The 14525-nt window shown below is 39.8% G+C and overlaps 1 protein-coding gene across 3 annotated transcripts in view; it reads left to right on the top strand.

Annotated features, from left to right (window-relative positions):
* The first annotated feature begins 342 nt into the window (after positions 1-342).
* Positions 343-14525, top strand: part of LOC123975756 (dedicator of cytokinesis protein 3-like) — a 37215-nt gene continuing 23032 nt past the window's right edge. Inside the window, exons 1-11 of one of the 3 annotated variants that reach the window (XM_046057488.1) lie at positions 343-460; positions 2719-2803; positions 5874-6028; positions 6228-6309; positions 6456-6516; positions 6626-6773; positions 7862-7950; positions 11061-11186; positions 13227-13351; positions 13493-13655; positions 13807-13913. In XM_046057488.1, the coding sequence (XP_045913444.1) occupies positions 351-460; positions 2719-2803; positions 5874-6028; positions 6228-6309; positions 6456-6516; positions 6626-6773; positions 7862-7950; positions 11061-11186; positions 13227-13351; positions 13493-13655; positions 13807-13913 (1251 nt within the window). In that variant the 5' untranslated portion in view covers positions 343-350. Of the gene's footprint in view, positions 461-2053; positions 2461-2718; positions 2804-5873; positions 6029-6227; positions 6310-6455; positions 6517-6625; positions 6774-7861; positions 7951-11060; positions 11187-13226; positions 13352-13492; positions 13656-13806; positions 13914-14525 lie in introns of those variants that run through there. The other 2 variants (XM_046057489.1, XM_046057490.1) reach the window with 2 other exon arrangements.

A 14525-nucleotide genomic window follows, 5' to 3' on the forward strand; every position in this document is an offset into this window, starting at 1 on the left:
TTTTTTTGTTTCATTAACAAAATAAGTGCACTTTAAATTTCAGTAGCAACACATACTGTTCTGGTATCTGCACAGGTTGTGCAAACGGTTAGTGTGTGTTTGCAAAATTTAAATCACCACATTCTGATATCAGTGAGCCCCCTGCATGTAGACTTTTTTCTCAGTGTCCAGCTTTGTGGTTATAGAACACTATTATACAATTAATAAAACAGGTAAATCCTGGGAGGAGTTTCATTAATATTCTTTACATAAATGCTGCAGTAGAAGGAGATCACATATCATAACTAAGTGTTCTTTGGCTGCTTCAATAGAAACACAAGGTGGATCTGTTCCATAAGCTGCGTCATGTGATGAACGAGCTCATTGACCTGCGTCGGCAGCTGATCCAGGGTCACCTCGCCCAGGACCAGACTCGTGAGATCAAGCGACACATCACCGTACGGCTTGACTGGGGCAATGAGTGAGTTACTCTTGTACTGAGTGCATTGTATCGAGAGAGTGGGCATGCGCTACAACAAACATTTGTTTTACATTTGGCTACCAAGGAATACCATATTTCTCTGGCACTGGAAAGATCTACAACCCAGGCTGAGTGGGTGCATAATAGCAGCTCTATGATGTAATTTCATGGTCATTTAGCAGATGAGTGAATCTCAAGCGGCTTAAAGTCAATGCACATCCCCCTGAAGGACCTGTAAAGCCATATTCTTTTTGTTGCCAGTTTCAAACTCCATCCAACAGTGACAGGCATCCATAACAGAGATAAAGATGTGCGGGCTCCAGCTCAGCTAAGGAAGAGCTTTATCTGTCAGTTTAACATAAGATTCATTGCACATAAAAGTACACGGATATTCAAACTGAACTACTCAACGTTAGTGTGCATCATGCTGGAACGATACAGGATGTATTACTGTGAAAGACATATACAAGTGGAGCCTGAAATACACTGTATTTTGTTTGCCATGCTTGTTGAGGTCAGTGCTCTGTAGTCTCACTGACCTGAGAGTTGTAGTGATCTAATTTCATGGCCAAAAGATCACAGCACCACTGACAGTACACCATGATTTGAGTCTGCATAATTTAGTTTAAGTGAAGGGTTTCCAGTTCAAGAGGTGTAAGACAACAAAGTAGATATACTTTAGCACTGTACTGTAACCTCTTTATTCCCACAGACTCTTGACTTGGTGGGTTTCTTTAATACAAACCTACTATCGAGTGGTTAAGTACTATTCAAAGCCATAAATCCTCATTCTACTAAGGAGATCCTGATGTTTTCGTAGATGCCAAAAATGTGTTAACAGAATTGTTAGAATAAAATAATGCACAAGACTAACAATTGCAGCCATGCCGTGTTAATCTTCTGTTTGAGTATTTCATTCAGTATTGGTGATACATCACACTGTAGCTGGAAGTCCTGGAGCAAACTGATACAGAATAAGCTACAGTTTATATGTAGTAGGGTGTAAGTGGCTCAGTACATACACTTATCATTATTATTATTATTTCCATTATTCTTCCATCATACTTTTACTCCATTACATTTATGAGGGACATATTGTAATTATATTGTCAATATTGTACCCTGTTACTTTCATCTGACAACTACTTGTTTCCTAATCATGGTTTCGGTGAGGAAAACATTTGATCAATTCATGATGCATTGCTGGAGTTTAAAGAGACTAACTCTAATAATAATGATGATAATAATAACAAAAGTACTGGTTATACAGAAGGACTCCTTTTAGAGTGTCACTGATTATTGAAATGCTGCATTGCAGTTTTGAGGTTGTAGCTTTTTGAGGTTGAGCTACATTGAACAACTTTAAATACTGTTACTAAACAGCAACAACATATGAGTATTCATGATATTTGATAAAGTCATCCTGTGTTTTATATGTAAAATCTTAAAGCAAAAGTTTGACATTTTTGGAAATTAGCTAACGCTGTTTCTTGGCCCTGAGCAGTTGCCAGGCAACCAGCGTTGACTCCAGGAAGTTACTGTGTTTAGCCAAGAGATAGTCTGGCACATAACCCTCCAGTAAAAGATATAATGTGCGAATGAGTGAGCCAGCCGGGAGGATTATTTTGTTACCTTTGGACAGAACCCTGTTTCCAGTCTTTTTGCTAAGCTAAACTGTATCCAAGGAGGGTTAAAATCGACTGGACCTGGTTGAAGATACTCAAAGACGTTTCAGCTCTCATCTAAGAGGCTTCTTAAATTTTGGATAAACCGGCTGTAGCTTCATATTTACCATACAGACATGAGAGTGATATCAATGTTCTCGTCTAGGGTAATCGAATTAGCGTATTTCACAAAATGTGATACTATTCCTTTAATATGTAAACTAGTAACTAACTATAAATGTAGTGGAGTAAATAGTGTCACATTTTCCTCTGTAATGTTGTGCTATAAAGTATAAAGTAGCATGCAACAGAAATACTCATATACCTGTCAGCTACGTAAGTACAGTACTTGTATAAAGACATGTTTATAAAGGGATGTTTGAAGATTTGATTTTGGATATATTACAAAGTTGAATTAGACATGCTTGGACACAAAGAACAAAAGGAACAAAAAGAACAGAAGATTTTAGCTCCACTAAAAGTTGTAATGGGACATTGTTTGATACTGAACAAAATTTTATTTTAAAAAGCTATGATTTCTTTCTTCACTACTGTTTTTTCTTTGTTACACACCCCTAATCCCTCTTTTACCAGGCACCTTGGCTTAGACCTTGTTCCCAGAAAGGAGTTTGAAATGGTGGATCCAGATCAGATCAGCACGTCAGAGCTATACAAACTGGTATGTTGGGTGGGATAATTCTGTACACTGCTACACCATGAATTATTAAATACAATGAATTAATACAGTTAATGTGTATTCTTTGAAGGATAAAATGCAATTAAATACAGTTCTGCAGCATGCACATACTGCAAGTTTATCTGTTGCAATGATGATGCTGACTTTACACGCTATGAGCTCTTTCTTTTTTTTACTTGCTGTGTGCCTTTTTTACCATTGCACAGCCTGGTTTTGCGTATAAGAATGTGTTGTTGGATGTGTGAATGTACAAATTATCAAATCATCCATAAGAAGGTGACTCACAAGAGAGAGCACGATTCAGCTGTTGGAGCTGCCTCATGTGACCTGTTCTTTATGCTTATCTTACCGCCATATTGAGTATGTCCCTTTGCTTGCATGCACGTGACTCTCACAAGCGTGATTGCCAGCTAGCAATGCAGATGTAATGCAAAGTGACAGGCCCAGGTAAGGCTACATAGTAATATACATAGAAATAATTTTTATATGGTTATTTTTTTTTTTGAAATAAATGACATATTTTAGTCTTGGTTGCTTTAAACAACCTACCAGACCAGAGACATATCTACATAAATAAATGATGCCTCAAATGTCTTTTAGTGATATGGGACTTTCAAACCTATACACACACACAGACAGAGGAGACTTTTACTAAAGCAGCGTCCAATTTTAGAAATATGCAATTACAGCACAGATGTTATGAAATCTACTGCTGGAAACTGTTATGTAGGAGGGAGATCCTTTCTGGTCAGTATTTGAAGCTCCATATGCTGATCAAAACACTGTCCAACTGCCCCGCCACCTCAACATTATCCCATTGCCATGTTTCTCAGCTTTGCACGCTGAATGTTTGTGCGCTAAATCCTCTGTCCAGAAACAACAGCGTAGCTCTTCCTTGCCAAAAAGCCTCCTGACTCTGTCGATGAAAGTGAGCTTGTTTTTGGCAGGGCACATGGCCTTGGCACCTCTTCAGGTAGGGGAGTAGAGGAGTTCTTTTAGGTTGCTGAGCAGAGAGGTGTGTGTGGGCGATGCTGGCTTTGTCCTCTCCTCTCCCACACGCTCACGTTTTGCCTCATGTGGGCTTCTGTTAGCGCTGCAGGAGCAGTAGTATAGCCACTCTGCAACGTACGTAGATGATTTTTTTTGTGTCAGATTTGAAGCATCAACCGAAGCATCGCTCAGGTAGTGTGTGTCTGAGGCTGCTATAAGGTAAATAAGTTCAATGCTGTGTGGGAAGAGTAAAGAATGGGCCGACTGATCTGACATCTTTCCTTTGAACGTCACTCTTTTTTTAGCATGTATCCAGCAGACACTGTGGTCAGCAAAGCACAAACCAGGTATAGTCTTTTCAAAGCTTGTTTGTTTACAAAATCATCAGAACTTTTCATACTGTGCCAGTCTCTTCAACCCTCATTTTATATTTTTTTTCTTAACACTATGCACCATATGAGTAACCTGAAGTCAGGGCACTCTGGCTATGACACTATATCACCTTTAGACTCTTTGCTATTGGTTGCCTGTAATCCTGATGAAAGGGTAAGGATAGGATAAGAGCTTGTGGGGTTAACAACCCTTGATTTAAATTTTAATTGCAAGGTGTCAGTGCTATACTCCATAATAGTCTTGCTGCCAGTGTGGGAGGGTTGAATCCCAGTGGGGATGCAGTATTTTTATATGTAATATTTGCCTTAGTTTTCCATCTAGACCCTAGTAGATCTCCTGTAAAGGCTAAATTGAGCTTATATTTACTTAGAGAATGCCTTAATGGAATAGTTGCAACTGTCCTGAAACTTAGCCTAGCACAAAGACTGGAAACAGGTGGAACAGCTAGCCTGGCTTTGTTTGAATGTAACAAAACATGCATACAAGCAGGGTGCGAAGTATGGGGGAGCCGTGGGAGTTAAGTTACCCTTAATAAAACATGAGCTCCCCTCAAAACATGATTTGTGAAATTTTGGGGGGTCTCTTAAAAATTGACAGTAGACTTTTTGCCATTAATTTCTATATTTCTGTATCATCATGGATCATGCGTAAAATCAGGAGCATCAGGCTTCAGCCTTCATCCAGCCAGAGGGAACAGTCATCGCTCCGCAATCTCCTGTCTCTGGCCCGCTCCAGCTCCCCACTCCCTCTCCTTCTCCAGTACCTACTATGAGTTGTGTTGCTAGTACAACCGACGCGCTGTGAACTGGCTTGATGAATTTTACGTATGATCCATGAACTGCAGCTGGGGGCTCTCCGCAGCGCCACACAACTTTCTTCCATCTCATGGAGAAAATAAAGGCTAGTTCGAAATATAGCTGCAGCTGTTGTGTGAAGCATAATTGTAGCAAAATGGCTACATATAATAAAAATAATAATAATAATAATAATAATAAAAAAGACAGATAATGCCTAATATTTTCACAATCAACCCTAGGCCTACATACTTGCAGCTATTAATAATTCAGTAGTAAGAATTGCAGTCAGTGAAAAAAGTGAGCTCCCCCAAAAGCTATGGTATAGTTTGCACACTGCCTACAAGTACCGCTAAAGCTCACTAATTAGACTTCTGTAAAACCATAACGTGTTGTTTGTACACTTTTTTGTATGAATTAAACAAACAAGATATAATGTTAATTAGTGAGCTTTAGAGTTGCTGCCACATAGTTACCTTTGGACTGAGCAAGACTAGCTGCTTCCTCCTCCTCTTCCTATATTTATATGGTGTATGACAACTTGTTTTGCATTATATAAATAGAGAAGTTCATACATCACAGGAATGCACCCTCTCCGCAGCAAATAACTACAAATCCACCTCCACCACAGTTGCATTTTCTCATAATTCATTCCTTATTTAGTTGGCAACCTGTATGTCTACTGAGTCTACTGTAAATAGCATGTACTCGTGACAGAATGAAATACACTGAGCATATATCAATGAATTATTCACCCCACAGTTACCCCCATTGATCTGTTAAATAAGCTTGTCTATATACAGAGTGGCAGGTACTTGGCCTCCCTCGCAGTAAGAACCAGCCTTATTAGCGGTCACTTTCTTCTTTGTACCCAGGGTGAAAGCACGAGACAGCGCCATGGTGATGGTTGCCGTGTCCCCGTGTCGCACCACCTCTTCATCAATCTGAAGAGCTTTACTTACAACAGCATCAGCGAGGATGCAGACGTCTTCTTCTTTCTGTACGACACCCGCGAGGCCAAACAGATCAGGTATACAGTGGAATCTCAGCACACACCTAACAGCCCTGAATGATCCTACAATGCGTACTGTGTGCTTGCAAGGGCACACACACACACACACACACACACACACACACACACATTTCTACACTATTTCTGTCCAGCAGATTGACCAGGGCACTCTGTGGTTGACAGACACTCTGAAACTGTGAACTGGCTTCTTTTGCAGTGAGAAGTTCATGGTGAAACTGAACAAAAACGGAGGACCAAAGAATCCAGAGAAAGTTGATCGTTTGTGTGCTCTCTTCACGGTAACACGGTTTCCCTTTTGGCCCTAAATACAAATATTCTGTATTTCAGCTCTTATAGTAAAGCCAAAGACAAATTCCCACATTTGTGGACAATAAAGATCTTTAAACAGGATTCCGATAACATTTTTCATCCCATTTCTCTTTAGGACCTAAGCAGTAAAGACTTGAAGAGAGACCTGTACATTGTTGCACATGTCATAAGAACTGGTAAATGAAGTACAATATGCAAAAAAACATGTTCTTCATGTTTGATGATAGAGATTTTTTGATTTATGTGTTTCTTCTTCGCACTTTCCTTTTCCCATTTCGTTTCCAGGTCGTATGCTGCTAAACGATTCAAAGAAAGGCCCACCTCATGTGCAGTACAGACGACCGTATGGCTGCGCTGTTCTTGCCATGAGCGATGTTTTCCACACCATCACAGACCTCAAAGAGGAGAAAGACTTTGTGCTCAAAGTTTATACGTGAGTATACATGTGAAGCTTTTCTTCCCTTTTCTTCTTCTTGATTATAAATACAGCACCACAAAAAATTATTCCTATCGCAGTTTAAAGTCTGGAACATAATATTACCATAAAAATGGTCTGTATGCACTTCAGTTTCTCTCTGCCTGTCAGTGTAATTGCTTGGTAGTTGCATGGCTTCTGTACTTTTGGAAATACAGTCTATGCAGTGAAGAGGGAATGTGTGAATGTTCTGCAAAAGTCTTGCATGACAACTTAGTGCTTCAGTGTTGACGCCTGGTGCTTTTTGACCAGAATGATAATGAAGTGTCCTCTGGAAAATCAATAGCTGCTCACCCCGGGCCCGAGATAGGGCACTTGGCGTGTTGTGAATCTGGCTGCTTCTGTTAGGCTTCGCCACAGAGAGCCACTCCTGTATGCCCGCCAACCCAGCGAAGGAGAGAGACACAGAGAAGGAGAAGGGAAGAGACAGAGAGAGATGACACTTGGGTAATTGAGCAAAGTTAGAGGACAAAGAGAAATAACGCCAAGCTCAGCATCTTCTCTTGCCCCCTTATGTCCGCACTGTTCTCCTCAGCATCCGCTCTGGGTCAGAGGTCATTAATATACTTTGCAATCTGGATGTATGACATCTTTCTTGTATAGTGTTTTGAGCATTTACAGCTAAGTGTGAAATAAAGATTTCGAGAATAGAAAGCTGTCGTTTTTATTGGATTTCTCTGTTGGGGCGAAGAGCTCTTCCCTTTAAAAAGCAAGCAGTGATTCAGTGCTGAGCTGCCTCCAAACTGTCGGCTCCTATAATGCTCCAGTCTGTGCATTTCCCCATGCCATCCCAGGGGCCTACGGGCCCACAGTAATGAAAAAGGCTGGTAGAGAGCTGGCTGTCAGGTTTGCTTAGTGAGCTGTGCATTTGGGCTAATGTGCTGCTTGATAGCGCCTCCCCCTGCTGCTACCTTTTCTCCAGGAGGAAATCGGCTCTGGGACACATGCTGTTCATGTAGTCCCCATGCGCACAATCCTGATCCCTCCATCTGGACCCACTAATGGGTGCATTGTTAACAGCCCCACCCAACTGTCTTTCTCTCCAGATGTAACAATGAGAACGAGTGGTACCAGATACACGAGAACATCATCCGCAAGTCCAACACCAAGTACTCAGCTCCCAGCACCAACTATGGTAAATATGTTGTCTCTACAGATCTGTTAACTGTTTGGCCTCCCCAGGGTTAGATTTGCACCTTTTCTTCTTTTGGTTAGAATTTAAAGACAAAGTCAACATTTGTTGCTATGTTTTTTATTCAAAGCAGCTCATGGTGAGTAAGCAGGTAGTGGGGGTCCAGGTCTTGCTCAAGGACAATTGCCAACAGGTCAAAGTTGTTCTAAAGAAAACTGTGGCTGTGAAGGTCTGTCGATTATTCAGAGAAATAAGACACTGTTTCTGGACATATTGCTGTTGACTTTACGATCTCGTGAATTAGACATTCAGAAGGTGAATTGGACATTCGCCCCCGCTGTAATTCTAACAAAAACACAAAATGTCACAATTTTCTTTCAACAATTCTTCTGGCTGCCAATTTTTTTAAAGTTATTTGATAAAAGCCATTCTGACTATAATAATTCAGATTATTTTGTCAATTAAAATAAGCTGTAATTTTTTTTACTGTATTCAATTTATATATATATGTATATTTACGTTAAGGGTAGCCTTAAGATAAGTTATGCAATTGTTTAGAGAGAAAGATTTTTATAGTTTCTGGTTAAAGTAGTAAAATGCTAGATTAGTATGTTTGGGGTAAGATGCCCTCCAGGTTGCTGTGCCCCTTTATGGTTGATAGTTTGTAAGTTAGATGTTATTTAGACACTGGATAGACCCTTTAGCCAACCAGCAACTTCCCTATCAGAAAGTCTGAGGTAAAATTCTGAGGTTATAAACTCACATATGCTAGCTAGACTTTCTGCTACTGAAGTTCCAGCAACCTCACTATTTAAAAGTCTGAGAAACAAATTATAGGAAAGCTAATAACATAAGGCAAGGCAAGTTTATTTCTACAACATAGGTCTATAATCCCCTTGCTTTTAACTAACTACTTGTAGTTTATTTTATCTGTAATTTGCACATATTAAAGTGATTTTGAAAATGCCTTTTCCCTAAAAAATAAATTTGATTAAATACAAATTAATTTGTCAACTGTAGCTATTTAGTTTATTTTATAATATGTTACCCAAAGTAGGGTGACCAAACGTCACCGTTTTGCGGGGACAGTCCCCGGTTTTGGTGTCCTGTCCCCATCTGGAGATGTCCCAGGAAATGTCCCCGTTTTTAACTGTGTGTTAATCATAGAGTGTATAAGGTGTTGTTATAAGTTGTTGCCGATGGATTATGTGTTTGGTAGGCCTACGTCTAATATCCTTGTTTATATTTGGAAAACAAAATGAAGCCTATAATTAACATGACTTACTGCTTAGTTATATATAAAATAAAGACAAGATCTCTTTTGCAATTATCCTTATGACTCTACATTATTTAACTTGCTGTGTATCCAGTCCTTTTTACCTTTTACAATACCTTTAAATGGCCAATACAAACCATGTAATGCAGTATTGCCACTTGCCAGAAAGTGACTTATTGACTGAAAGGTAGATTCTGAATCAAAATGACTTGATTTCATTCAGAAGAGTTATATTTGACAGATTATAAAACCAAAAGTGTCCCCCTTTTTTATTTCATATATAATAACATTATATTTTTTAATGTCTTTCTGACCACCAGACCAAAAATGTCCCCGGTTTTCATTTCAGAAATCTGGTCAACTTAATCCAAAGCATTGCCTTCTTAAAAATACAAAAAATTCAATAAAACTGTAGGTATTTATTTTACTTTATATTATGTTACCCTAGGCATCGCCATCTCCAAGATACAAAAAAACCTATAAAATATTAATTTATGAGTCAGCAAATAGACATTGAGCTTAGCATCTTACCCCACACTACCCTACCTTGTTTTTTTCCAGATATTTAAAGGAAGAGTTCAACATTTGGCATTTTTGCTCTCTTGCCGAGTTAGATGAAAAGAGTGTCTGTACGGTAAATAAGACGCAACAGAGAGTAGACGCATAGCTTAGCACAAAGATAAGTAACCATAAGTACCAGCACCTCTAAAGATCACTGATTAGCGTGTTGTATCTGGTTTGTTTAATCTGAAAAAAGAGTGCGAACAACTAAAAAAACAACACTTTGTGGTTTTGTATGTGTTGGGACTATTTCTTGGGAGCATTGACTTCTGCTCCTGGCCAAAAAATAGAAAGTGTCCTAAGCTAAACTAACCTGCCTTATTTAAAGGACATATAAGACAATTGCATCATTATTCTCATCTAACTCTCTACATGAAAGCGAATAGGGCTGCTGAGTAGTTTCTCAATTAAACTTTTGGTCTACAGAAAATAGTTTCCAGAACACTACGTGACATTTTCAAATTGGTTGTTTTGTCTCACCAACTGTCCAAAAACCAAACATGTTAAGTTTTATATAAAAGAAAACCAGCCTTTGAGAAAAACCAACATACGAGAGCCTGGAACCAGAGAATTTTAGAATTAGATCTTTATTTAAAAAATGGCTTTTTCATGTAAAACGTTGAACTATTCTTTTAATTCATTCAATTATTAACTATTTTATCTAGAAATAGTTTTGCAATTGAAGTTCCAGAAAGTACACTACTGCCTGACATGTATCTATGTCAATTAAAATGACTTCGCAAGATCGCATAGTATATCGCCCACCTTAAACTGTGACTATGATAATAAAAACCTGAAGGAGAAAAGACATTGTTAAATCAGCTCAACCAATGGCTTGGCTTCTATGAAAAGATAATGCAGATCACTTTGTAACAATCTTGCTGTGTGGAATTTACAAAATGGCTGTGCACTGTAAGCGTGAACTCCTCATTCACTATTACTTTTCTTTTATGAGCATCTCGCAGTTGGATATATGACTCATGCCCCACAAAAATCTGTCACTACCCATATTTTTCCTTGCTTCTTTGCGTAATTCTACAACACCATTGCTCCTGCCTCCCTCTGTTCTCCCTGGCTCTGATCACGTCTCTCCATCCACTCTACTGTCTGTCTTCTCCTCCCCCACATTCTGACTAATGTCCTTTAAATACCCCTCTGTCCCTCCCATCTCCCTTCTTCGTACCTTCCCTTTCTTTCCTTCAATTCCATCACCCTCCCACAACCCCACACCTCTTCATTTGCCCTTACCCCCCATTCACACACACCCCACCCCCAGGCCTCATCATTTCCCTGCAGCTGCTGCGGGGTGAGCTGGAGCAGATCAGACGGGAGAACCAGGCTGTGTTCAACAGGGCACTGGCACTCACACGCAAACTGGGTTTCCCAGATGTCATCCTGCCAGGTAAGGAGGCAAAGAAGAGCAGTGGGCGGTAATGGGGGACAGAGAGGCTCAGGGAGGAGGAGGTGGAGACCAGAGGCCAGCTGGTTTGGAGGAATGAGAAGAGGGGAAGGTCACAGATCAGGGTACAGAGAATGCAGATGCAGGAGGAGAGGTATAGGGCAAGAGGGATGTAAGAAAAGTGAGGATGGGGCTTAAAGAGTGAAAAGAAGAAAACAGCAGAAAATAGCATTATAAAGATGAGAAGAGAGAGCAGAGTGGGCTGTCATGACGAGGAGGAAATAGTCACGTGTAACTTGGTTTCTCAGCATGTGCTACATCTCTATTTTGCATTGGTTGAATGTAACTAAATACTATACTTAAGAACAATTCTGAGATACTTGTTCTTTAGTAGTGAGTATTTCAATTTGATACTTATTTATACTTATGCAACACTACACTTAACACTTAACACAATATTTACACTAAAAACATTTGATAAAGTTATAAAATACAACATTTGTATAAAAAACAAAACAAAACAAACAAAAAAAACCAATACTGGTGGCCTCTTATTACATTTCAGATGTAAATGTTTAAGTTCCACCAAAGAGACATTCCCCTCCAAACATCTCAGATGGTTCATTTTAAATAACTGGTTGAGGCCCAGAGAGTTGGGAACAACCTAACGGTATAAAGTAGTTAAAACTAAATACGCATCAACCAGCCACAAAAATAAAAGGACACTTTCACATCAGAGCTGGTAATCTTACTTTTACTTAAGTAAGATTTTGAATGCAGGTCTTGCAGAGGTCTTCAAAGATAACTCAAAGAGAGATAAAAAGGGAGAGGTGTGTGTTTATTTCGGTATATTTCATCAGCTAACGTTGCTCTGCTTTGTGTCTACTGAGAATGTATGATCCTCTCCTCTTCCTCTCCTCTCCTCTCCTCTCCAGCTCCTTTCCAGTTAGCCTGAAATACCTCCCAATATCACCCCTTGTGACTCATCCGTCCCCAAGGAAATGACTTGGATATAAATAACTGTAATCTGATTTTATAAATAACTACAATATCTTCCTCTGCTGTTGCCACTGATATTTATTTCATTAAACACTGACCTTACAAAAGGTGCTGAGGCAGTCATGAGCTACAGTGTATTACAACTCAGCGGGGTCATTTCTTATTGACAAGAACAATGACGTGGTGGTACACTTCTTAGTCCCCACAGCAGCTTAATTTATGTTGACCACTCGCTGTTCATCTGTAGAGCAGATGCTGACGTGTACATTATAACTTGCTAACATCGCCGTGGCAGGAGACATCATAGTCTGGTTATTTCTGAGATGTCTTTGTCCTGTTGTGGGTAACATTGACCCTCAAGCTAGAAAGGCTGAGACAGTGCTGTAGGGCAGTGGTTCTGCTCATGATGTCCTAGCTGGTGTGTCAAGCTTAAGGAGTGCTCTGCATTGCACTTCTATAGCATTGTTTGACTCACAATGGACAGTAAAAAAAATAAAAAAAGGAATCTAAATTGATGAAGCAGAATCAGAGAGATCGTCTTATTTTATGCCGCGCATTCCTCTTCCTTGTCAAACCTGGAGCCTACATTACCCACAATGCCACTTGACTGTGGACAGTTCCGACAGAGGTTTGGGTCTGTTTGCTTGTAGCTGTAAAAATAACGTAAAAATTACCTGTGGCCCAAAAAGTATTTTTACCCATAATTCTAAAAGATACAGGACATCTCAAACCGCAAACAAAGTCAATCATTACTCTTTGCATTTTGTAAAACTTTTCACAGCCTAGAATAGCAATTTGTATGAACTGAGAGGGAACATGCGGGCTGCAACGTGAAAACAAACCTGGAAGATAGAAAACCTCTTCGGCCTATGCACTCTGCGAGCATTTTTCATTCAAGCAACTGGGTGCCATCTTTAAGTCCAGGATCCAGTTCTTATAATACATCCACAAACCACATCCCCATAAGACCTTTAAACAGACTTTGATATGTAAAATTGGTGGAGTTCACCTTTAATTAAAGTTTCCCCTGTCTAATCTTCATAGGTGATATACGCAATGACCTGTATCTGACACTGGAGCGGGGGGAGTTTGAGAGAGGCGGCAAGAGCGTCCAGAAGAACATCGAAGTCACGCTCTATGTACTCTATGCCGATGGGGACACGCTAAAAGTATGACACATATGTGCATGAGTTATTATGTACCATGTAATTCACATATGAGTCATGCTGAGTGTAACCTTCCTCCCTTACATCCACACATTAATTTGATACGTCATTAAAATCAATCTACCATGCTCCTTTTCTTCTCAGGACTGCATCAGTTTGGGGAGCGGGGAGCCAAACACTAGTGAATATCGCTCGTTTGTCCTGTACCACAACAACGGCCCTCGCTGGAGTGAGATGGTCAAGCTGCCCATTCCCATAGATCGTTTCAGGGGTTCCCACCTACGCTTTGAGTTCAGGCACTGCTCCAGTGAGTCAGTAATGCGGCCCAGTGGCAGTCATCACTCAGTACATGAGTTTATTAGGATGGATTGGAGCATGCTCCGAGTTACACAAGAATAGTTTGTGCTGTGCAGATACAGTTACAATGATGCGTGATATTATTATGTGCCTTCTTTCAGCTAAAGACAAAGGAGAGAAAAAACTGTTTGGGTTTGCCTTCACTCCTCTGATGAGAGAAGATGGAACCACACTGTCAGATGAGAGCCATGAGCTGTATGTGTACAAGGTACATGCGGGTTTAACATACATATGTTAGATGTTTGCCATTCTGCATCAACTGTGAACATCAACACATAATGATTGTTATTATATAAAAATTAACATTTAAAACATTTGTAACCGGTGAAGGAAATACTTTTGTGTCTTTTTAATGTTGACCTTTGTGTCTTTAGTTTTTAAATTAAAAGTTGAATGTGTTAAAGTGGCCTGGCTGTGGTGGAGTGTTTCTGTGTAGAGGGGGCGTCCCGTGCTGTGAGTGCTCGCTTCTTTGTTGTATTTTCTCAGCATGGTGTGCTCTGACTCTGACAACATGTAATGAAATGCACCATCCATTTTGCCTGTTCTCTTTCACCAAAACATGTACAGTAGCTGCTCTATTATAACTGAGCAGCCCCGAATGACTGATCCAACCCTATCATGAAAGTGTCTATAACCAATTGTCAGCCTTTTCTAGCCTTTGATCCCTGTTTTTAGGCCCTAAAAGTCAAGGATGGCTACGGCAGTTGTCTCATAAAAAATAAATTTAACTATGACATAATTTACAAAGGAGTATCGAAAGGATGTAAATACTAATATATATCTTTGAAGATTTTCAGTTTGTCCATTTGTCAGAGAGGTC

This window comes from Micropterus dolomieu, linkage group LG08 (assembly GCF_021292245.1).
Source record: "Micropterus dolomieu isolate WLL.071019.BEF.003 ecotype Adirondacks linkage group LG08, ASM2129224v1, whole genome shotgun sequence".
Taxonomy (NCBI): domain Eukaryota; kingdom Metazoa; phylum Chordata; class Actinopteri; order Centrarchiformes; family Centrarchidae; genus Micropterus; species Micropterus dolomieu.